Below are 26,079 nucleotides of genomic sequence, written 5' to 3'. Positions count from 1 at the left end.
AAATAAATTTTGAATTTTTTTGTCATCTTAATATTGTTGTTTTTTTTTTTTTTAACTTTGTAATAACTAATAAGCAGAGAGTGGCACCAAAGTACGACGGCAAATACAAGCAGAAAGATTATAAAAATTGTTTTTACTGCCTTATGTATAATCTAGTAAATTTCCTATAATTTGCTTTCTTTTATATATGTTTTTGCGTTTACCAGTTTAGTCAAACCACATGCTTCTAGGAAGGATCCAATGCGCGTTTGTTCTCAACAATACGCTGTTCGAGCTCATTTTACCGACGATTATTCTCGTGTTGCTATGAAGATAATTACATTGTACTAACTTAAAGCTAAGGTGGACTTTTTTTAATTATTTAAGACACATTAATTAATAATGGAATATAAATAATACAGTAGATATATACTTCTATTCAAATAAAGTCTTCATTCTTTTATACATACATTTGTCAGAGAAATAATTCAATCCGAAACAAAGTATATGTGTAAAATAAACACAATAAAAAATATTAAATTTTAAGCTTTAAATTTTTATAAATTATTTTCAGTAGATATATCTATTGAATGTGTTACATTTTTACAAATTATTAAATTTTCAGTAGATATGTTTATTAAATGTGTTACATTTTTATAAATTATTAAATTTATTAAATATAAATTAAAAGTTAATATAAAAAAGAATATTACTAAATAAATTGTTTCACCTTTAAAATTACGTAAATGCATTGTTTCCAAAACGAAGACGCAAATACATTGTTTCACATATCTATGGAAACCGCTACTGGCAGTAGCGGTTTATACAAACACAGAATCCGCTGCTGCCAGTCGCGGATTACGTTGAGTTGTGGTAGCATGGAAACCGTTGTTGCCTGCCGCGGTTTTTGCATGATTATGATTGGTCATGGTAGTAGCGGTTTATGTGCATTAGTTTACCTATGTAAACGTTGAGTATGAAAACAAATAGTAAAACTAATCTTTATCTAAAAAATAATTACAAAACAAATAATTAATGGTATATACTATTCAAATAATATCATAAATAAAAAAATTTTAATTTGTCATTCTCTTTTATTTATATCAACCATACAAAGGAGATTCGAAAAGTTTGGAACATGGGTTGTGTTCTTTATTGCTGATTTGCATTTGAGGTTCTAGCTAAACGAAATTTTTTTATTTGTGCAACTTTATTGTTTTATGCCAAAAAATAAAAACTATTTGTATTTTATAGTTGATTGATTTTTTGGTGACTTAAAGAGAAATAAACAAAAACTAAGAACGAGAAAAAAAAAACAAGAAACTGCTTAAGAAAGGCAGTCCCGCTGAATACTACTCTCAAATTCTTTCCAAGGCAACGGAAGCTCCACTTGGGGAGAAAGGGTTCTCATTGCGGTCTTTGCCATGATGTCTGCTACTGTATTTGCATCTCTCAAGATCAACAACACGCCATTTCCAAGACATGATATCTCGAATTTTTAACACCAAATGATCAATAAACCCAGAGCAATCTTGTAAATTATTGACAATAGTAAAAGCCTCCACACAATCTGTCTCACATATAATGTCTCTTTGTCCTGAGTCCCATGCTAAAAGAAAGCCTCTCCAAATAGCAAACAACTTTCCTTGCAAAATGCTACGACTCTCAATTGTTCCCAGACAGCCTCGTTGCCACCTTCCCTTCCAATCTCTGCTAACACAAGCAAAACCAACTCGAGTACCACTGCCAAGATAGCTAGCATCACAATTAATCTTAAAGGTACCCACTGAGGAGGGAATCCAAGAGCCACTAATGGTTGAGGGGATAGACAGTCGTTGCAACTCAAAAATATTTCGGAGCTCCTTTTCCAAGGACAAAGCCATACCAATCACCTTGTCTGTGGTCCAATGGTCGTGAGGATGAAAGATCTCGTTATTCCTCGAACGCCAAATCCACCAGAGACCAGAAAAGAATCTAAACGGGTGTTGTTTGTTGTTATGTAAGAACCAACTCATCAAATCCACTGGTTGATCGGAGATCCCTAAAGCTTGCCAAACAAAAGTTGGACTTTTGGCCAATCCCGAATACAATGTAATACCGATTCCTGACCTGAGAAATATCGTGGACAGCTATCCGTGTGCGAAATGCCCCTCCTAAAATGAAATGCAGCAGTAGGAAGAGCCTCCCGAAGACATAGCCAGGCCAAAAATTTGTGCTTTTCCGGAACATGTTGACGCCAAAGCCAAAGCCAATTACCCCTATCCTCCCAACTAAACATCTTCTTACTGAGCCACAAATAACCACTATGAGCATCATAAACCTTTGAAACCGCACCAGTCCAACACCAACTGACCTCTGAACCAGCTTGAACATCTGGGTTGTAAGAGTTAATGTTGCTCTGCAGAGACTGATTCAGAGGAGAATAGATATTCTCAAGGTTCCACTGTCCAGATGACCAAAGGTCCAAGATCCTGAGATCTGAATCAGAAATGTGAACATAATCCATCTCCTGACACAGTTGGTCTCCATTTAGAAAACCAAAAGTTCTGTTCCAAATCCCCAATGCACCAAATAAAACCTTCCTTCAGGATATCCCAAGCTCGACATATACTCTTCCAAACATAAGATCCCCTTTCTCGAGACCGACTAAGACAATCATCCTTAGAATAATGGTATTTCTCCGTCAACAGTTGAACCCATAGCTTATCGGGATGGTGAAAAAGTTGCCAAACTAGTTTTCCAAGAAGAGCAATATTGGCACAAAAAGGATATCTAATTCCCAGACCTCCAAACTTCTTAGGGGTGACCAACACTTTCCAGTTAACTAGATTCAGGCCTCTACCATCAGCTTGACCCTTCCATAGAAAGTTTCGCATCATGGATTCTATCTTATTAGTTACCCCTTTAGGGAAGAGAGATACTTGCATACGATAAGTAGGAATCACAATCACTACCGAGTTGAGCAAACAGAGTCTACCTGCCTTATTAAGCAATCTCCCTTTCCAACTGGCTAGCCTTCCCCGAATCTTGTCCAGAACATCATTGAAAGTTGCGTGTGTCACCCGAGAGTGATTAAGGTTCACCCCTAAATACTTGCCCAAGTTCTGGACAAATCTGATGGAGGAGACTCCAGTGAAAATCTCTTTTCTTGTTGCTGAAACAGTCCTAGAGCATACGCTTTAGATTTCTCCACATTAACCTTCATCCCAGAGGCTCTGCATAAATTTTCCAAAGCTACCATTACAGTTTGAACTTGCTATTTTTCAGCTTTACAGAAAAGAAGCAAATCATCGGCAAACATCAAATGAGAAATTCTTGGACCCCCTCTAGAAACCGCAACCGGCTTCCACAAGCCCTTATCAACTTGCTGATTAATAGAACAAGACAATCTCTCCATACACAACACAAACAGATACGGTGATATAGGATCTCCTTGCCTAAGACCCCTGCTAAGAGTGAAGCTATTTAATCTATCCCCATTCCAGAGGATAGACAGTGAGGAAGTAGTGACACAACGCATAATCAGATTGACTGTCGGAGGAGGAAAGCCAAAACTCACCAGAGTTTGTTTCAGGAATCCCCAATCCACTCTATCGTACGCTTTCTCCAGATCAATCTTAAAGGCCAAGGTTCCTTTCTTTGACTTTGTCTTCTTCATGAAATGGAGAACCTCTTGTGCTACAATGATGTTGTCTGGGGTTCCTCTCCCCGGGATAAACCCTCCTTGAAGGGGCCCAATAATCTCTTTGAGATGGGGACGAAGTTTATTGATCAAGACCTTCGTTATAACTTTGTAAACCACATTACAGAGACTAATTGGTCAGAAATCCTTCATGAAAACCAGGTTTTCTACCTTCGGAATAAGAACCACAAGAGTTTCCATCATCCTTGGATCCATATCCAAACCAGAGAACGCATGACGAACCATAGTCCAAACATCAAAACCAACAATCTCCCAGTATTCTTTAAAGAATAAAGCTTGAAACCCATCAGGGCCCGGCGCCTTAAAAGAATGTATACTGAAAACGGCCGACTTAACTTCTTCCAGAGTAACTGGCGCTGTGAGGCTACAACAGGCTTCATCATTCAGGGAAGGTAGCGGCACATCACCAAGACAACCTAAGTCTACATCCTCTGACTGGCAGAATAGGTGTTTATAAAAGGATTCAGCTTCCCTTCTAAGAACATCCGGGTCCGTTTCCCATACCCCATCTTGAAGAAAGAGACCATGAATCTTATTATGTTTTCTCCGCACAAGAGTCTGGACATGAAAGAATTTGGTATTTCTATCCCCAAATTTTACCCACTACTCTCTGGATTTTTGAAACTATAGAAGTTCCTCCTGCACAAGCGTGTTATTAAATTCCTCAATCAGTTGCTTTTCTTTTTGCCGCATAGACAAATCCTCCATTACTTCAAGTCGCTTCTGAAGGAAATTAATCTGTCTCTCCAATTTACATTTCCTAACGAAAATGTTGCCGAACACTTTAGAATTAAACTCCAAAGAGTTCTTCTGCACTTCTAAAAGCTTGCCATGCATCTCTCTGTAGCCAGCCTGCCATGACTGGTTCACAATATTTCTGTACTCTGGATGAGTTGCCCAAGCCGCAATAAACCGAAAAGGTCTATTCTTTTTCGGTTGGGGACGACCTGCACAGCGCACTAGGATAGGACAATGATCAGACTGAAGCCTATTTAAAATTTCTACATAAGCCTCTGGAAAGAAAGATAGCTAGCCACTATTGATACAGACCCGGTCAAGTTTTTTCGCCACCTCAACACCATTTTTAACCCTTCTGTACCAAGAAAACCGTCTTCCAATAGTCTTCAAGTCAAAGAGATTACTATCCCCTAGAAATGTAGCAAGCTGATCTGCATGACGACTCGAGAAGAGGCAACCCTTAGATTCATGAGAGAATAGTACTTCATTAAAATCACCAAGAACAATCCATGGCCCGCAGAAAGACGAAGAATGAGTAACAAGATAATCCTATAGCAGAACTCTAGTATTAAATTGAGGACTACCATAGATACCACTGCACCTCCAAATCACATTATTTACCTGAACCTCAACTGTAACACACTGATCAAAAGCATCAACCCATTTGCAGTGAACACCCTGCATTGCAGAAAGGAACCAGATACCCCCCTTATGTCCTGACGCCTCCACTATACCAATAGGGTGATAACCAAGTCTTTTCCAGAACAGTTTCAAGTGTTGAAAAGGACAATGAGTTTCAACCACAATAAAAATTACAGGTTTAAATTTCCTAACCAGCTCTTTACAATTCACCCGGGCTAACTTATTAGAAGCACCCCTAATATTCCAAACTATTATATTTAAGCTATCCATAATATAAAATATAAAATTATAAAACAAGGAAATCAAAGTGCTTCACCAACCTCAGACCGAGGCTTGCCCAGCAGAAGTGACTCCCGTGACCATCAGGTTTTCCAGATCTCCATGGAATGTCTCCTTATTCTCGCATACCGACGCAATAACAGCCGGCAACGCGCCTTTCTTCACCAATGGAACCGCCACGGTAACATCCTCCTTCACGATTGCAGGAAGACATGACGATGCTTCCACCACCGTGCCTCTATTCTTCTCAACTGGCGAGTTCTGTAGGGACCCCGGCCTTGGTCGTTTCCGGAGAGAGGACCCGCAAGGCACTGGGGTGTGTCGGGTTGAGGAGATCGACGTCTCACCAACACGGAAAGCGCTGTGTCCGACCTTGACTCGTGACCTGACCCTGGCGCGATAAGAGCTAGATCCACTCGTGTGAGAGAAGTGGATGGTGGGCCTGATTACTCTATCCGAATCGGTTCTGGATTGAGTGCCTCTTTGGACCTTGTTAGATTGCTTCTGGCCCAGCTTGGTTTTACCTTTCCTCACAACTTGCTCCCAGCCTGGTTCATCATGCATGCAAGCCTCCTCAACATTATTTCCTTCCAAATTATTAGCCTCTAAATCCTTTTGTAAACTCGGTGCAGGATTCTCGCCAGTAACGCCACCTACCACATCAGGTTCTACTTCATTTGAATTGTGAATTTTGGTCTCAGGATGTGGCACTGCCTTTGTACCGTCTCGTGGCTTGGTGGCATCGTGAACCCATACAAGTGTAGACCCGAACGATTCCTCATATGGCCGAAAATCTATATCCCACGGTTTTACAGCAACATAGTGTCCCTCAATCAACCATGGGCCACCAAGCATGACCTTCTCACGATCTTCACCTGCATCGATTTTTTTATAGTTGATTGATTGGATAAATAATAGTGATAACATTATAATTTTAATGAATAAAATAAAAAATATAAATATGTATGTAATAATTTTTTATTTGTATTTTTTATTAAAATAAGACTAAATAACAAATCAAAGAGTGAGTATTGACAGAGTACTAAAATATATAAACTAAAACTAATTTTTTTTATATTCATCCCTTCTAAAACTCATGAATGATAAAATAAATTTTTTTAGTAAAAAATAGTGAATTTTTTTCACTAAAAATAGCAAATCAAATAAAAAAAATTCACTATTTTTTACTAAAAAAAATTATTTTATCATTCATGAATTTTATCATGGGATGAAGATAAAAACAATTAGTCTTAGTTTATATATTTTAGTACTCTGTGAATACGCCCTCTTTGATTTGCTATTTAGTCTCATTTTAATAATAAATACAAATAAAAAATTATTACATACATATTTATATTTTTTATTTTATTCATCAAAATTATGATGCAAATCAACAGCAAAGAACACAACCCATGTTTCAAACTCTCCTAGTCTCTCTTGTATGGTTGATATAAATAAAAGAGAAGAAAGTGATTTTTAAAGAGAAAAATATATGATTTAGTGAATATTTGGCTAAAAATAAATTATTTTATTATTTATAAATTTTAAAAGAGATGAGAATAAAAAATAGTCTTAATTTATATAATTTAATACTTTGAGTATTGTATTTTTTAATACTATCATCCCATCTTAATTTATATAATTTAATACTTTGAGTATTGTATTTTTTAATACTATCATCCCCATCCATCTATGAATAAAACTCTACTTCTCTACATTTGGCCCCTCCATGGTTTATACAGGGAGCCCATTAACACATACTAAACATAAACCGCTATAGGCACAAGCGGTTTACACACGCACACCAACTTACATAAACCGCTGCTGGCAGCAGCGATTTATGACCAATCCAGCATACATGTAAACCGCGACTGGTACTAGCGGTTTATATAGATATGTGAATCAATGTATTTACGTATCCGTTTTTGAAACAATGTATTTGCGTAATATTGAGAGTGGAACAATTTAAATAAGTAAATTGCCCTAAAATTTTTGAATATTAAAAATTATATTAAAATAATATTTTAAACTTCAAAATAAAAACATTTATAAACTGATTTTTCAATTTTCTTATGATTAATGATTCTTCTTGTTGAATTTTTTTATTAAATTTTTATAGCTGAAAATTTTTAATTAAGTAATTATAGTATAAAAATGTGTTAATTCTTAATTTCATCGATGGATACAAAAATATCACAATAAATATAAAAATAAAAATTGAGAATTAATAATTTTTAATTAATAATTAATTAATATTAGTTTTAATTTTTTATCAATTTACTATTTTATCGGTTAATTATTGATTAAAAATAAAATTAATTTTCTAACAAAATGGAATAAAATACTCCACTACTATTTAATATATTGTTAATATTATTCATTTGTTTTTTAATCTATTATTTTCGTGTTTTATTACTTTTTCTACAATATATATATGTTGAAGGGACTCAATAGTATTTGTCTTTTATTGTTTTTAATAACTTAAGAAATAATATTTGTACATACTTTATGTGGCAATTTTTTTATATATCTATCGAAGACTTTTTTGTAAAATACAAAAATATGAAATTTTTTGAAGTTTTATCAAAATATAAAGGGTAAGTTATAAAACAAAAATCAATGGGTGAAATTTTTATTTTTCTTTTCAAAATTAAAATAAAAATTTGATGGGTATTCGTTTTAAAAAATGAAATATAAATCATGGTGAATTTTTTGTTATTTTAAATTGAAAATAATAATTTGTATTTTAATTTGTATTAAAATAAAAATTTGTTGAGTATTTATTTTAATAATAATTGTATTATATAATAACATTTATAACAAACTAATCAGTTAATAACATTTTAATATAATAATTTAATATTTTTCATAATATGAAAATAAAATTTAATTATTTTATATTTTATAAATGTGGTCTAGTATATTCTATATTTATTATCGTCTATTAATATTTTTTTATATTAGCTTTTGATTTATATTTAATAAAATTTAATAGTTTATAAAAATATGACACATCTAATAAATACAAAATTATTATGCTTATTTTAGACATATCCTTTCAAGAGATTCAATTATTATTATTTTTTCAATTGAATAATATTACGTATACATCAAAATCAGTCATCAAAGTCAGCAAAATACATATTAAAATACAAATATACATTGAAAATAAATACATTGATGATTGATTTTGGTGTCCAAATAGCATTTTTATTTCTAATTATACTAGACTTTAGGTATGTAGGACCAGAAACCTTTGATATCTGTAGATGTATGCATTGCCTACAGTAATAATGGAGAAGAACTAAAAGTGCAAAAGCGAGTGGTGTACTCGGTTGATGATGAGAAATAGTAGTAGAAAATATGGCATTGCTCCTTGGTAAATTGTTCAACGACAGAGTGGGTAAGCCACGTAGCACACGCTCAACGCGGCCCTTTCACAAAAAGGAACAAAAAGAGAGCTAACTTGATTTTGACTGACTTATTATTGCATTGAACTTATAAAAAAATTTGTTAGTTTTAACTGTAATTTTCAGTTCAAGCGATAATGAAGAACGTAACACGTCTTGTTTGTTTTATTTAAGGGGTCAGGTAGCCCCCTCATTCAATTCAACTACTCTTTTGCTTTTGGCCAATGGCCACACAACATTTTCGGCGAAAAAGGGCAGAGCCGCAGAGCGCGCATATAGTACAAAACTGATAGCGATGGTTCTTAACTCGTTATATTTATATATATATGAAAGGAAACAGAAGTGAAACTATGAGGCGCTTTCTCCGTAATAACATGTTACAATGATAATGAATTACAAATAAAAATGGATCAAGAAGAATGGAAGTGCATTAAGCGGGGAGCAAACCTTAGCAATCTATCGAGAGAGTGAGGCATGAACTTCCTTGCAAACAAGTGGCAAACATTGGTGGTCTTGCCATTGTAGCGGCATCTGGTTCCATGCCTTAGTCTCTTCAAGAACGAAACAGTGACATCGCTTCTCATGTACCTGGATGGATGGGACCCGCCCTTTGACCAATCAACCCAAGTCAAAGTCCTGTTGGCATTCCTCCTCCAGAACTTGATGCTAACAAGAGTGGGCAAATAGTGCTCGTCGGCAATGCAGCCGCCGTACCTGCAGTGCTTCTTGAACACCGGGTAGTACTGGCGGTCCGAGACCACTTCCAGTGCCAGGGCACGGTCTATCTGGAACCACTGGGACCCCTTTCTCCACTGGGACGGCTTGATCAGTGGCCTCATCCTTTGGGAGTACCTGCCCCTCCCCACGGGCCCCGCAAGATCGTAGGCTTCCACAAATGTCTTGGATGAGTTCATGAGATACCCATAAACGGTGGAGAAGTTGAAGAGAGGGATGCACGACTCCGATACAAGAACGAAGCGTTGGTTCGACATGTCCAGCAGTGCATTTGCTAGTAGACGCCTCTCTGCATCTACCATGTTGAAGTCACCCCACCTTACCCCCTGCCATCATGTTTTCAGGATTAATTAGCATACCTTAAGCTTGTGTATTCCCCTAAGTTTCTATAATAAATACGTTACTCTGTAATAGTTATTCTTTCCTCTTTTTGCATTTTCACTTTTGTGGCTCTCAAATACAGCATCACATGCCAAAGTAGGAAGAATAATGGAATTATGAAAAATCATGTGGTTGTAGTGTGTGGAAACCGAAGAGAATGGAATTTTTTTTATTTTTTCTCCAAACTATACAAATCAAAAGGAGTGGAATCAAAGAAAAGTATAGCTAATGATCAAGTGCGTGCGTGCTCACCTCTTGAAGCAACTAAGCAGCTCTGACGAGAAAGACAAGGGAATCAGGAGTAATTAAGTAAATGTCCTGAATAAACTTATAAGGAATAGAGGGCTTGCTAATTGCTATTTAAAGGTATGGGAGGGTTAGGTGGTACCCGCTGATGGCTTAATCTCTCACGGAATCCTCGATTAACAAGTATGCTGACCCCGAATGTTAACCTCTGACGTACGTCGCAGAATACTATACTCTTAATAATTTACGTGTTCAACTCTAATTGGAAATTTAGGTAGCTATTAAATAAAGAACTAAGAAGTGGCTTCTAGTTCTAGGGTTCATTCGGACAGGTGCTGCCCAACATTGCTCGTTTTTAAATTTATTATAGGAAGCAATTATTTGTTATAAGATAATGACAGATGTGTAATTAATTAGACTAGTGTCCTAAAAATGGAGCCGACGTGCTTGCATTTTGCAATCAATCGTATCTTGCCCTTTGAGTACGTTGCTAGAAAACAATTAACGATGGTATTATGAATTATGATTATTATTGAATTTGATGAAGGATTATTGAATAAAGAGTATGAGGACTGACCTTGCTTGGAATTCTGCGGCCATAAAAAACGGAGGTTTTGGGGACTGAAGAAGCATTGAAAGAAGGATGGGAGTGGATGTAGATTGAATAGAAGCCTTCGTTTCCTTTGAAGAATCTCTCCCACAGTGGACCCAAATACAGAGGTCCTCTCGTCAAGAACATGAACGCTACCTTTGGCTTGATTCTGAGTGGCACTTCCCGAATCTTGGGAACCATGGAAGCTCTCCACAACAACTCATCGTCGCTCATGTCATGCATTATTGCCTCCTTTCCTGCCATCAAGAAACTCCCCAACCCATCTCTCTTGATCCCGCTTTGACTATTGTTATTGACAGAAACAGGATTATTGTTATTAGAAGGGAGAAGGAGGTGCTGCCGGTTGAGAGAGAAAGCGAGTGTGATCCCTATGATGAATCCAAAGGCCAAGAGAAGAAGATGGGAAAACAAGTTGAATAGATGGAGTTGTTGTGCACTCAAAAACAACCTCACATATGCTGCTACTGCTGCTGCAGGGGAACGACGTTCTTGCTCGTGTTGATCATGCTGCTTATTATCATTCTTCATACTTTTATTGATTGACTTTTATTATTATTAGCAGCAAGGAATAGAAGAAGGGATCAGAACACACAGAAAGAAATAGGATGTTGGTGGTGGACGGGTCTACATACAAATACAATAAGTATAACCATCAGACTTGACCGGATATGAGCAAAGCAACTCATCTAGATACTTGAATTCACTTTCAAACCATAGTATTTCTACTTGACTTCACCTCCTAACCTTATTCTAATCTTCATATACAGTATCAATAAAATAATAATAGCCTTTCTTATTCACTTCCTCGGTAATCAAGCATCGTATATTTCTATTTCTAGAGTAAGAAAAATAGTTATAAATTCCGTATAAAACATGCATTAAAATCAACCCGTTAAAAGAATCTATTTACATCTATTTTAAGGCGAATGCTACAGTACTTGTCACTTTTTATTTAAGTTACTAAAAAAAAGTAAATAAATAATATTTAATAAATTTTATATAATTTATTTTTTATTTTAAACATTTTATTTTTTATTTTAAAAAGAAAATTAGGCAATTTAGACACTATAGAACTCACCCTATTTTAATTCATCAATGTTTTTTACAATTTTTTTTTTGTCAAAATCAATGTTTTACAACTTATCCCACAATATTACTAAAGTAAAATAACAGCAAGTGAAATTTTCCTAAATCATAAACCATAAGAGTAGACCGGAAATGTTCATTATTTTGGGCCCAAAGTAACTTAACATAGAGAAAAGTATTTGGGCCAGTTTCTTGATTGGGCTCTTCTATATTAAGGGCCGGCCCAATAAACTGTCTCCAAATTGTACTCTCACCTCCTCCGTTGTGTTCTGCAACCTCCAACTTGATCTCTTTCGTTTGGGACAAAACTGAAAAGAAAAGAAGCATCTCTGAAGTGAAAGAATTAGAGAGAAGAGAGTGTGAATCGAAGAAGCGGATGCCGGCACCATAACGAAGGATGGAATCGTAAGAGACAGTGATAAAATAGAATTGAATTTGCGATGGCGGGGTCATCGATAATGGAGAACCTGTTCCAGAGGACACTGGAGGACCTCATAAAAGGGATGAGGCTCCAGCTGATCGGCGAATCCGCCTTTATATCGAAGGCGGTTGAGGAGATCCGCCGCGAGATCAAGTCCACTGATCCCCACACGAAGTCCACCGCCCTCCACAAGCTCTGCTACCTCTCCGCCATCCACGGCCTCGACATCTCCTGGGCCGCCTTCCACGCCGTCGAGCTCATGTCCTCCTCCCGCTTCTCCCACAAGTCCGTCGGTTACCATGCCGCCGCCCTCTCCTTCCATGACGCCACCCCCGTCCTCCTCCTCACCACCAACCAGCTCCGCAAGGACCTCTCTTCCCCCAACCCCTTCGAGGCTTCTCTCGCCCTTCAAACCCTCTCTCGCATCGCCACCGTCGATCTCGCTAGGGATTTGACCCCTGAGGTATTCTCCCTTCTCTCCTCCGGTAGGGTTTTCGTTAGGAAGAAGGCGATTGCCGTCGTTTTGAGGGTTTTCGATAAGTATCCTGACGCTGTTAGGGTTTGCTTCAAGCGTTTAGTTGAGAATCTCGAGAGTTCTGATCCTCAGATTGTGAGTGCGGTTGTTGGGGTTTTCTGCGAGCTCGCTTCCAGGGATCCGCGGTCGTATCTTCCATTGGCGCCCGAGTTTTACAGGGTTTTGGTTGATTGTAAGAACAATTGGGTTTTGATCAAGGTGCTTAAGATTTTCGCGAAGTTGGCTCCTCTGGAACCAAGGTTGGCCAAGAGGATTGTTGAGCCGATTTGCGAGATTATGAGGGCGACTGGGGCAAAATCGGTGATGTTTGAGTGTGTTAGGACCGTGCTCACTAGCTTGGGTGACCATGATTCTGGAATTAAGCTGGCTGTTTCCAAGGTCAAGGAGTTGCTGGTTGATGAGGATCCCAATCTTAGGTATCTTGGGCTCCAGGCACTTTCTGTTGCATCCGAGAAGCACTTGTGGGCTGTCTTGGAGAATAAGGAATCTGTGATCAAGTCCTTGAGTGATGAAGATTCCAATATTAGGGTCGAGTCTTTGCGCCTTGTGATGGCCATGGTCTCTGAGAGCAATGTGACTGAGATCTCCGGGGTCTTGGTCAATTATGCTCTGAAATCTGACCCGGAATTCTGTAATGAGATATTGGGTTCTGTTTTGACGACTTGTTCTCGGAATGTGTATGAGATTGTTGTTGACTTCGATTGGTATGTGTCTCTTCTTGGAGAAATGGCAAGGATTCCCAATTGCCAAGAGAGTGAGGAAATAGAGCGACAGCTTATTGATATTGGTATGAGAGTTAAGGATGCTAGGCTGCAGCTTGTCCGTGTTGCTCGTGATCTGTTGATTGACCCTGCATTGCTGGGTAATGCGTGCTTGCATAGGATATTATGCGCTGCTGCCTGGGTTGCTGGGGAGTATATTGACTTCGCCGGCAATCTGTTTGAGATCATCGATGCACTTCTGCAACCTCGAACCAATCTATTGCCACCATCAATAAGAGCAGTTTATATCCACTCTGCTCTTAAAGTTTTGGTATTTTGCCTGGATTGTTACCTTATGCAGAATGAAGATGGTAATTTGGTTGTGGGACAGTCTGATCCGTTTATTGGAAAAAGATGCAGTGTGGCTCCTGAATCAGCAACATGTCAAAGCTCGAATCTTGAACAGCATGATGATTTGACTTTTGACCCAAGGAACACAACCGGGTCTCCTGAAGATCTTTCAGTTTTTGAGAATAATGCTGATACAGCTGTTACGCAGGGTCCTGCAATTACACACGAATATATGCTTGGCCTAGTGGATCGAATTGAATTAGTCTTGGCCCCCCTAACAGCAAATCAGGATGTTGAAGTACTGGACAGAGCGTCTAACATACTTGCATTTGTTCGGTTGGTTAAAGCAGAACTAATTGATAATGCAAGCCAGAAGGCGAACACAGCGGACAAGAAAGATACTCAAGTTTCAGCTATCATCACATTGATGCGTGATGCATTTGTTACAGACCTTGGTCCAGTCTCGGTAAGTGCGCAGGGAAGAGTTGCGGTACCAGATGGCTTGGATCTTAAAGAGAACCTTGACGACTTATCAGCACTATGTGGTGATATAGAACTGCCTTCATCAAGTTCATTTGGCATAGGAGGTCCTCAGTTCGGCACTTCTTCTGACGCAACTTCAACTGGTCTTCTAAAGAATGAAGAATCAGGGCTAGTAAATGAGTCTACATCTTTGCTTGAACACCGGAAGCGACATGGACTGTATTACCTGCCTTCAGAGAAGAATGAGATTTCTCAGTATGATTATCCTCCTGCAAATGATCCAAGGTCAAACAGTAATAGTGATGAAGCTGCAGAGCTGGCCAAGCTGACAGAGCAATCACTTGTTTTGAAGAAAAAACCGAACCAAACTAAGCCCAGACCTGTGGTGGTTAAATTGGATGATGGAGATGTGGTGCCATTGCCAATCTCATACAAGAGACCTGAGCCAAGGGATGATTCACTTTCTGGTGCTATAAAAGATATTCTGCTAGGAAGTACAACCAAGCCAAGTTCATCTCAGAGTAATCCTTCGGATAAGTCATCAAGCAAGCGCAAAGAGAAAAAGAAGCAAGTTGCAGCAGATATTCCATCTCAAATAAAGGAAAATCTGGGTGATGCAGAAGGTCCTGGCCTTGAGAATCCGGGATCCAGTAGCAAGGATCATGATTATGTTAAAGAAAGAAGAGAAAGAGGTAAAGAGAAGATTGTTGAAGGGGAAGGGCATGATCAGAAGGCAAGGAAGAAAAAGAGTAGTCACCGCCATGGTAAGCATAAAACTCGTCAAAAAGCCAATTCACCATTAAACGTGGTCTCACAAACACCCGAAATTCCAGACTTTCTTTTGTAACATTTAAGGATTTTGATTTTGATTTTGATTTATTATCCGCTGGTTTTATTGATTGAGGCTATTTACTGTATTATTTGTGCTGAGCCCTTAGGTTAGTTCTGTAGATAGATTCCTCTTTAAATTTTATCCTTTTGTCATTGCACATGATTCCTTTATACTATTTTGCTTTTCTTTCCTTTTCTTTTTGGTTCTGCCAACATGTCACAGAATGAGCCTATTAACAAGTAGTTCTCAAGTTGGATGTTGTTTGGGCTCTTCTGTTTCTCTTGATACATAAGGCTACGAGGGAATTATCTTTGTTTATCTTGTAATTTGTAAAGAACGTGCATGGTATCATTTTCTAGGAAACTAATCTGACCTCAGTCTTCAATTTAGTCCTTCTGTGAAGTTGGTTTTTTGGCCATTTTGCATCTCGAGCCTAGAATTTTGTTATAGTCGCAGGTTAGAGAAATCATGGGAGGTTTGTATTATTACACTGAAATTATTATAACTATAAGATGCAATGGTGGTGTTTTCATCCTTCATTTATTCTATTGTAATTGCTTACGATTCCTTTATACTATTTTCTTTTCCTTGTTCTGTCTATGGAATTATGATAGGATGCAATGGTGTTTGTATTATTTGTTCCCTTACCTTCTAGAAAAACGTTTGGTTGCTGATGTTGGACACTACACTGAGATTAGTGGAAGGGAAACTCAGGGATGAATGAGCAAACTGGAAATTATACTAAGTTTGATTCTGTTTTGATGCTAAATTATTTATCAAATGTAAAAGTCATTGAAGGATATTTTAGGAATGCCCATAAGGTAAAATTCATTATAATAAGGTATACTCTGAAAGACAGTCACACTAGAGGTAAGGAATGCCCATACTATTAAAGTATACTCGTATCTTATAAATCACTCATAACATATCACATGCGACACTATAGTTATGTTAAATCAATCAGTGAAATTGGTTAGTTAACAGTGGTTTGACTGCCATTAAGCTGGTAGATATGATGGGTGAGCACTTACGCTTGCATGTTTCTCACTTTCTAACCTTTAGGCTTGTACGTGATTAAAGATTAATGGGAAATATGTATTTGCCCATTAAAGCACCAAAGTCAGGTCATGGTACAATCGTATCCAAGTTGATAGGACATTCACGATTACACGATAAAGCAAAAGGGTGTACATAAGGCCTCACTTATCACACTAGGGAGGCTATGGGTGCGTTTGTTTTATTTGTTTTTTAATAAAAAAAATTTAGCTTTTCTGGGTGGAAAAAGAAAGCGGTTTTGAAATATTTTTGTTATTAAAATCAGTTTTCAACCCTTTTTTCAATTATATAAAGATAAAATCACTTTTTAAGAATAAAAAAAAATGCACCCTTAATCGCATTATTGGCAATACACTATTCAATAAAACAAACCAAAACAGTGAAATAGAGGTCCATTAAAAATTAAAATAATTGAACCCCTCGTTGAGATTGTATATTTATCTTCCTTCACTCATTAATAGACAACTTTACCTATAAAAATATAAGTGTATTATTAGTATAAAGGAGGATATCAATTGTGACATGCCTACCGTGGACCATCAGCAAACTTCTTACAAGCTAGTTTCATCATATCATTGACCACAAGAGTGAAGTAGTGTGAGACTGAGGCATTAGCAACTTCAAGAATCAATAATATAGCCATGACAATTTAACCTGACCTGACTCATCCTCTCTCTTTCTGAATGAAGTTGATTTTTCAACGGTTGACTAAGTTTTGGGTAAATATGAGTAATATCTGATGAAAATTGTTTGGATATGAGGCAGGAATAAGTAGTGGTCATCCGACTGTATATTTATCCATACCTATTCCATACTTACACGAATAAATGCTTAAGCTAGATTATTGTATTTGACGAGTTTAATTTGATGAATATAAATTTCTTTAAGATTGTTTATAATTTATAATGTGATAATTTTAGTTATATTTAAAACTTACATAACTTTTGTGTATTTTATATTTTATTTTTATAGATCATAAATTATATTCATACAAAAGAGATGCTATTAAAAAAAATACACACAAAAAATATCACATTTGGGGTGTGGATAGAATTGGAAATGAGTCAAACCAATTCATAAGCTAGTTCGAGCTCGATTCATTAATAATTCGATACACTAGTGAGCCGAGTTTGAGCTTAGATTTGAGCTCATAAATTAAATGAGTTGAGTTTGAGTTTGGATAAATTCAGCTCATTAGCTCGTGAACTGGCTGGATTATATATATAATATTAAAAATATAAATTAAATGCATATAGGATATGTGTATTAATATATATATAATTCGTGAATTTTCGTTAAGTCGAACTTAAACTTACGAAATAAGTTTGACTGTTAATGAGTCGAATTGAATCAAGCTTAATTTTTTTATTAGCCAAATTTAAATTTAACTTAATTTAACTCAACTCAAATAGTATTTTTTTTGTTAAAATTATATAAAATTTTAAAACTCTAAACATCAAAAGAGTATCACCCACTTTTAGTGCTACGTGCGGATAAAGTGAAACGTATACGAATCTATAATGTTCCCGTAGTTGTGAATAGAACAAGTAGTTAATGTTTGGAGTGAATACGAACATTGAAATACCCGCCCAATGTTGTCCATTGTTATTCCTAACGTGAACAACTACGAATTTCTCTAAATCTTCACAAATCACAATGACACAATCATTACTATTCCACTTGTAAACAACGAAGTTCCCACCTCAGTTTGGATATTCGGAGCATTGTATATATAATCTCCAAACAAAACACGAAGTGTGACTTTCCTTCAAGATATCCATATATTAGCTATTACTTTCCTTCTTAATCTATCATTAAGAATGCTTCTTCGTTCTCATTCTTCGGATCATAATTGTGGACTAAATTTGCTGCTCATTACATATTACCGTTTCATATATACATATACGGAAATGTTAGGGTAGGTAAACATTTTGCTAAATCAAATTCACCCAAATCATGTCTATGTATGTGTCTTTTTTTTTTGTTCATTTTTTTTCTCTTTTTTTTCCTTTCTCCTCTCTTCTTATTTTTTTTTTTTGATTTCTTCTCTTTTTTTTCATCCATCATCATTTTCTTCTTTTTTTTTCTTAATTTTTTTCTTATTCTTATATATATTCTTTGTCTTTTTTGTGTATTTTTAAAAATTTGATGAAAGAGCTTAAGCAAGTGTCGGGAGTTTGAATCCCGCCTTGTACATGCAGCAATCCATTGGCCAGCGACAAACTCTTAAATGGAGTTCAGTACTACGACGGATTAGTCCTTGACCTGTCGGGTTAGAGGATACCGTGAAAAACAAAAAAAAATGTCATGAAAGAGAAAAAGAATAAAAAAATACAAGACAAAAATGATAAAAAAAAAAGAAATAGAAATAGAAATGAGATCATATCTTTCCATGTCTGGGAGAATTTCCTATAGTCGTGTTTCACATGATCTCGTTGAGGACAGTGTCATGCCCCTGAGTCAGGATCCTTTGGCCTAGGGTGGAGGTCCCATGTATTGAGAGAAAGAATAAAAAAAAGGAAAATGATGATGATGATAATAATGAAGAAGTTAAGAAGAAATACAGTAGTAGAAGAAGAATAAAATTGTGTTTGAGTAGCAAAAATTTATGTTTCGTAATTTAAAAATTATGTGCTAATATGTCTCTGAACTTATTTTAAAATGAAAAAGTATATGAAACCAAAATATTATCGGTCAAAAACTAAACAAAACCACATTCATTTATATTAATAATTAATTAATTTTAAATTTTTTAAATTCAAAATTTAAAAAATTTAAAATAAGTAAACCTAATTCAAATCTATAAAAACATTCATATTCTTCTCACATTAACCTACCCACCTCTAACAATCACACGCAAATCATTCTCTCTCAGTACAATCACGGCGTTTTCTCCTACGCCGGCTAGCCCAATCAACACTCTAAATCAAAACCTCTTTGCCGTCAATTATGATGACCCTGCATCGTCTGCTTTAAACCACAGCATCTCCAAGGCCAACAATTGGTTGAAGGCCAGAGATATCAATCCTCTCCAATGACCAATCCTCTAACCCTTCCGTCCTCGAAACCCTCCGTTTCCGCCGCCAACTCCTCATCCCCGAACTCTCCAGCGCAACCGCCTTTGCCATGCACAGCATTCTCACCCTTGGACTCGTCAACTATCCCTATCGCAATTCGGTCCTCAAGTCCATGGCTCGCACAGGTTGATCATATGTCTCCAGCTCGTTGTTCTCGTGTGACCAGGGGAGAAGCAGTGCCGCGAGCTCCATGAATCCATGCTGTTGGCGTTGCGCGAAGAACCGGACTGCAGACCCTTAGGGTGCTCCGCTTGCAGCGACCAGAGTTCTCCTGACCCGGTTCACCTTTGCTAGCAGCCCCATAGCTCCTTGTTACTGTCTTCCAAAAAGGTCTTGGCCCAGCAGCATTTCTTGGCCAGAACGGTTACAATTCTTGTTGGCCCAAATTTGCTTTATGCCTTGGTTTTGTTTTACTCCTTATGGCTCCCCTTTGAAGCCCATGGTTCAACGTCTCAATCACCCAAGAGTAGAATCTTAGTGTGGCTTTGGAGCTGTTTGGAGATGAAGGGGGGCTTTCATCTTGATTATCGTTTTGTTCAAGTTCATCATCATCCTCCGGGAAGAATTGGAAGCTTGGAGGGTACTCGACAAGGGTAGTGAGGAGGTCAGAGGCCATTGTTAAAGGAGTCCTTGAACAATTACAGAAATATAAAAAAAATATTCATTTAATATAAAAAAAACATCCTAATACTTAACAAAAGAAACATTCAGTTATATTTTAGCAAAAATAATTAAATATCTATAAAATTTAAAAAAATTATGAAATTCTTAAAATATAGAGACATTCACATTTGTAATACAAAAAAATTCGTAAAATATATAAAAGAACATCTATTTAGTATGAAAAGAAACATTCTAATACTTAGCAGAAGAAACATCTATATATATTAACTCATAAAGATTTTGAATTCACCCATTTTAAATTCACCCAAAGGTATTTGGCTAATTTTTTATTAATACCCTTTTGGTTCCTTAGCATTGCTCTTTTAAAATAGGACAGTTATGTAACTAAAATTTATGTGCTTTTTAACAAAAATTTATATGTTTTTTTCTTTGTTATTTAACTAAAACTACACACTTTAAAACAATTTATGAAGTATGTAACTAAAATTTATGTGATTTTTAACGAAAATTTATGCATTTTTTTTGTTATTAAACTAAAACTCTACACTTTAAAACAATTTATGTATTATGTAATTAGTTTTTTTCAAACTCTTTTTTTCTCCTTCCATAAATTTTTTTGTTTCATCCTCTTAATATGAATAAAAAAATCAAATAACGAATAAAAAGAAATAAAGTGTTACAATAACACGAAAAGGAAAAGAGATAAAGAAAATATTGCAACAATAAAAAAAAGAGAAGGAAAAAAAATACAAAAAAATATACCATATTACCATTTATACGTATATTATGTAAATAATTTTTAAAAGTTTTAAGTTAATTTAGTCAAACTTAATTACTAAAAATATTTATACACGAGGCAGTAGCAATACATATAATGTATTAATAAAAATAGGTACTTGTTAACATAATCTAATATTTAACAATTATTTGACTGGGCTTTCATTTAGATTAAATTGAAATCTGAGCCGAATCTAAGCTACAAGTATATGTGGATCAAAGTTTTAAATATCAAATTGGATGTAATAAACTTTAGATCCGGACAAATTATGAGATTGAGTCAAGTGTTGAACACCCGAAGTGGAGTGAGCATTTAGAAGTTTAGAGTTTGGTTACTGTAAATGCACATTAACAAAAAGGGCAAACACTATAAAGATAGTGGGAAAAGTAGGGAATGAAAATGACCTAAACATTAATACATTTGATGTTGTTACATAAATATATGAGTGGCGATAATTAAAGTCGCATTATTTTGGATTGATTATAGAAGGAATGGATAAGGAATTTCCAACTAAAGTGGGATTACGGATTAAAAGGAAGGATCAAGGAAGTAGGGAGTAAGAGCTCAAAATGAAAATGTAACCTTAGACGTCGCATAGTGGGTCCACTTTGAATAAAGACATGTCAATATTTTACTGGTAAAATGTGTGCCAAACACATGCGCATGGATGTGTACCAATCAAATTGCTCTTTTATACAGGGGTAAAATTGGTATTTTAAATTGATTAAATTAATTTTTAATTAAATTAGCCTTTTTATCAACAATTAGGTAATCAACCAATTTAATTTATCTTTTATATTATATAAAAATCGAATTTCTATTATTTATAATAAAATTGACATTTATTTCTTTTAATATTCTGGTAGTATTTTTTAATTTATTAAATCAAATTAGGTATAAATTATGTATATTAATTAATTGATTTAATTAATTTATTAATCATTAAAATAATAAATCTATAAATAAAATAAGCAATTGAGATATTTTTAACTAATAATTAAATTAAATTAAATTTATATATTGAATCAAATTTAAATCATGTGAACTAAAGACTAAACCAAAAAAGATTATTTCTTACTTATTCAAATTGAATGCAATAAATATAAATTAATTTTGTTAAATAATCATGGTCTTCTGGCCTTCTATGTAACGACCCAACTTCTAGCACGTCATGATCGTACCAAAGTAAGGTGTGCATTTATTATCTATTTAATATATTTAGCCTTTACACATTAATCTATGGATAGTTTTTCTAAAAAGTTAAAACTTTTTCATCTTACAATAACAAATAATACATATTCACGTACTTAATATTAATAATACATTATAGTATTACATATAAAATCAATTACAAAATCTACCCCTCTGAATAAAACTTCAACTAATAAGGCGAGGGGAAAATAAATTCTAACAACAACTTAACTCGCAAACAAATCCTTCTATGCTTCTGCAGCTTCACAATAAACTTTCGTACCTATAGCTAAAAGGGGTGCAAAGAGGGAATAAGAATTGGAGAGTCTTTATTAGGGTCGAGTTAGCAGTTAAGTTCATTTTATTCTTTATTATACAGTAAATAAGCAATAGAACATATACAACTTCAACAAACAAAGAATAGAAAAGCAATCAACCAAAAGTGCACACGCCTTCACAGAAATACACAATGATGAGCGGATAATTTATACGTTTTTTGACATTGTTTTTAGGTAGTTTTTAGTAGGATCTAGCTACTTTTAGAGATGATTTTATTAGTTTTTATGCAAAATTCACATTTTTGGACTCTAATATGAGTTTGTGTATTTTTCTGTGATTTCAGGTATTTTCTGGCTGAAATTGAGGGACTTGAGCAAAAATTTGATAAGAGGTTAAAAAAGGACTACAGATGCTGTTGGATTCTGACCTCTCTGCACTCGTAATGGATTTTCTGGAGCTACAGAACTCCAAATGGCGCGCTCTCAATTGCGTTGGAAAGTAGACATCCAGGGCTTTCCAACAATAGATAATAGTTTATACTTTATTCGAGTTTAGACAACTCAAACTGGCGTTCAACGCCAGTTCCATGCTGCATTATGGAGTAAAACGCCAGAAACACGTCACAAACCAGAGTTAAATGCCAAAAACACGTTACAACTTGGCGTTTAACTCCAAGAGAAGCCTCTGCACGTGTAAAGCTCAACCTCAGCCCAAGCACACACCAAAGTGGGCCCCGGAAGTGGATTTCTGCACTTAGACTTATTTCTGTAACCCTAGTAACTAGTTTAGTATAAATATAACTTTTTACTATTGTATTAGACATCTTTTGATCATCTTTGGACGATCTTTTGATCATCTTTGGACGTTTAGTTCTTAGACCTTGGGGGCTGGCCTCACGGCCATGCTTGAACCTTTATCACTTATGTATCTTCAACGGTGGAGTTTCTACACACCATGGATTAAGGTGTGGAGCTCTGCTGTTCCTCGAGTATAATGACAATTACTATTGGTTTTTATTCAATTCATACTTATTCTTATTCTAAGATATTCATTCGCACTTCAACCTGATGAATGTGATGATCCGTGACACTCATCACCACTCTCACTTATGAACACGTGCCTGCAAACACTTCCGTTCTACCTGCGAAAGCTAGAGTGTGTATCTCTTGGATTCCTGGTCCACGACACATGGTTGCCTCTCCTGACAACAGAGCCTGCTATTCCGTAAGATCAGAGTCTTCGCGGTATAAGCTAGAATTATTGGCGGCCATTCCTAAGATCCGAAAAGTCTAAACCTTGTCTGTGGTATTCCAGTAGGATCTGAGATGGGATGACTGTGACGAGCTTCAAACTCGCGAGTGTTGGGCGTAGTGACAGACGCAAAAGAATCACTGGATTCTATTCCAACATGATCGAGAACCGACAGATGATTAGCCATGCGGTGACAGCGCACCTGGACCATTTTCACTGAGAGGACGGACGGTAGCCATTGACAACGGTGATCCCCCAACATATAGCTTGCCATGGAAAGGAGTAAGAATGATTGGATGAAAGCAGTAGGAAAGCAGAGATTCAGAAGGAACACAGTATCTTCATGCACTTATCTGAAATTTTCACCAATGAATTACAAAAGTATCTCTATCTCTATTTTATGCTTTATTTATCTTTATATTCGAAAACCATTATAACCATTAAAATCCGCCTGATTGAGATTTACAAGATGACCATAGCTTGCTTCAAGCCGACAATCTCCGTGGGATCGACTCTTACTCACATAAGGTTTATTACTTGGACGATCCAGTGCACTTGTTGGTTAGTTATGCGAAGTTGTGAAAAATAGTGATATTACAATTGTGCGTACCAAGTTGTTGGCGCCATTGAGATCACAATTTCGTGCACCAAGTTTTTGGCGCCGTTGCGGGGGATTGTTTGAGTTTGGACAATTGACGGTTCATCTTGTTGCTCAGATTAGGTAATTTTCTTCTTATTTTGTTTTCCAAAAAGTTTCCAAAAAATTTTCAAAAATTTTTTCTTTGTTTTCGTTTTTCAAAAAAATAATTTTCGAAAAAAAATATACAAAAAAATTATAAAATCATAAAATCAAAAATATTTTGTGTTTCTTGTTTGAGTCTAGAGTCAATTTTTAAGTTTGGTGTCAATTGCATATTTTTATTTTTTTTTCTCAAAAATATTTTCGAAAGACTCATGCATGGTGTTCTTCATGATCTTTAAGTTGTTCTTGGTAAGTCTTCTTGTTTGATCTTTATATTTTCTTGTTTTGTGTCTTTTGTTATTTTTCATATGCATTTTTTAATCCATAGTGTCTAAACATTGAAAATTTCTAAGTTTGGTGTCTTGCATGTTTTTCTTGTCTTGAAAATTTTTTTTTAAAAAAAAAGTCTTGATGTTCATCTTGATCTTCAAAGTGTTCTTGGTGTTCATTTTGATATTCATAGTGTTCTTGCATGCATCATGTGTTTTGATTCATAATTTTCATGTTGTGAGTCATTTTTGTATTTTTCTCTCTCATCATTAAAAATTAAAAAAAATAAAAAATATCTTTTCCTTGTTCTACTAATAATTTTCGAAATCTTTGGGTTGACTTAGTCAAAAATTTTTAAAATAAGTTGTTTCTTGTTAGTTAAGTCAAGATTTCAATTTCAAAAATTTATCTTTTAAAAAATCAAATCTTTTTCATTTTTTTTAGTTTCGAAAATTTTAAAATTGATTTTCAAAATCTTTTTCTTATCTTTATTTCATGATTTTCGAAAACTTTACTAACGATTAATGTGATTGATTCAAAAATTTAAAGTTTGTTACTTTCTTGTTAAGAAAGGTTCAATCTTTAAATTCTAGAATCATATCTTTTAGTTTCTTGTTAGTCAAGTAATCAATTTTAATATTAAAAATCAAATCTTTTTTTCAACCATATCTTTTCAATCATATCTTTTCAAATCATATCTTTTTCAAAATCAATTTCAAAAATCTTTTCTAACTTCCTATCTTTTTTATTTTCAAATCTTTTTTAACTAACTAATTGACTTTTTGTTTGTTTCTTATCTTTTTCAAAACCAACTAACTAGTTTTCTCTCTCTAATTTTTCAAAAATCACCTTCCTCTTTTTCAAAAATATCTTTTAATTAAATAATTTTTTCAAATTTTAATTTTAATTTTATTTCTTCTCTTAATTTTTGAAAATCACTAACCTTTTTTTTCAAAAATAATTTTCGAAATTCTCTCCCTCTCATCTCTTTCTATTTATTTTATTTATTTACTAACATTTCTCTTCATCTTAAAATTCGAACCCTCTCTTCTCCTCTATGTTCGAATTTTTCTCTTCTTCATTCTTATCTTCTTTTCTTCTACTCACATAAAGGAATATCTATACTGTGACATAGAGGATTCCACTTCTTTTCTGTTCTCTTCTTTTTCATATGAGCAGGAGCAAGAACAAGGACATTCTTGTTGAAGCAGATCCTAAACCTAAAAGAACTCTGAAGAGGAAGCTAAGAGAAGCTAGAGCACAACAATCCAGAGAAAACCTTACAGAGAATCTCGAAAAAGAAAGAGACATGGCCGAACCCAACAATAATGCAAGGAGGATGCTTGGTGATTATACTACACCTACTTCCAATTTTCATGGAAGAAGCATCTCAATCCCTGCCATTGGAGCAAACAATTTTGAGCTGAAGCCTCAACTAGTTTCTCTAATGCAACAGAACTGCAAGTTTCATGGACTTCCATCAGAAGATCCCTATCAGTTTTTAACTGAGTTCTTGCAGATCTGTGATACTGTTAAGACTAATGGAGTAGATCCTAAAGTCTACAGGCTCATGCTTTTCCCTTTTGCTGTAAGAGACAAAGCTAGAACATGGTTGGACTCACAACCTAAAGATAGATTGGACTCTTGGGATAAGGTGGTCACGGCCTTCTTGGCCA

The 26,079-nt window shown here is 35.4% G+C and overlaps 2 protein-coding genes across 2 annotated transcripts; one reads left to right on the top strand and one right to left on the bottom strand.

Moving 5' to 3' along the window:
* Window positions 1-9,038: 9,038 nt before the first annotated feature.
* On the bottom strand, window positions 9,039-11,422 carry LOC107478748 (glycosyltransferase BC10). The gene is made up of 2 exons (XM_016098878.3): window positions 10,691-11,422; window positions 9,039-9,812 (listed from the first exon to the last, which is right to left on the bottom strand). The coding sequence occupies exons 1-2, from the start codon at window positions 11,252-11,254 to the stop codon at window positions 9,162-9,164; spliced, it is 1,215 nt and encodes a 404-aa protein (XP_015954364.1). The 5' UTR covers window positions 11,255-11,422; the 3' UTR covers window positions 9,039-9,161.
* A 645-nt stretch (window positions 11,423-12,067) lies between these two features.
* Window positions 12,068-15,735, top strand: LOC107478749 (AP-3 complex subunit delta). The gene has a single exon (XM_016098879.3). It carries the CDS (start codon window positions 12,253-12,255, stop codon window positions 15,148-15,150), a length of 2,898 nt encoding a protein of 965 aa, XP_015954365.1. The 5' UTR covers window positions 12,068-12,252; the 3' UTR covers window positions 15,151-15,735.
* The last annotated feature ends 10,344 nt before the right edge of the window (window positions 15,736-26,079 follow it).

Source organism: Arachis duranensis, chromosome 3, assembly GCF_000817695.3.
Source record: "Arachis duranensis cultivar V14167 chromosome 3, aradu.V14167.gnm2.J7QH, whole genome shotgun sequence".
In the NCBI taxonomy this organism is placed as follows: domain Eukaryota; kingdom Viridiplantae; phylum Streptophyta; class Magnoliopsida; order Fabales; family Fabaceae; genus Arachis; species Arachis duranensis.
This window is presented reverse-complemented; position numbering and strand designations above follow the sequence as displayed.

Bases quoted from the DNA above. Each gene is read 5' to 3' on its own strand.
- LOC107478748 (XM_016098878.3), bottom strand. From the start codon at position 11,254: ATGAAGAATGATAATAAGCAGCATGATCAACACGAGCAAGAACGTCGT. The intron at 9,813-10,690 runs GTCAGTCCTCAT...ACATGATGGCAG, and splicing joins GCCGCAGAATTCCAAGCAAG to GGGGTAAGGTGGGGTGACTT.
- LOC107478749 (XM_016098879.3), top strand. From the start codon at position 12,253: ATGGCGGGGTCATCGATAATGGAGAACCTGTTCCAGAGGACACTGGAG.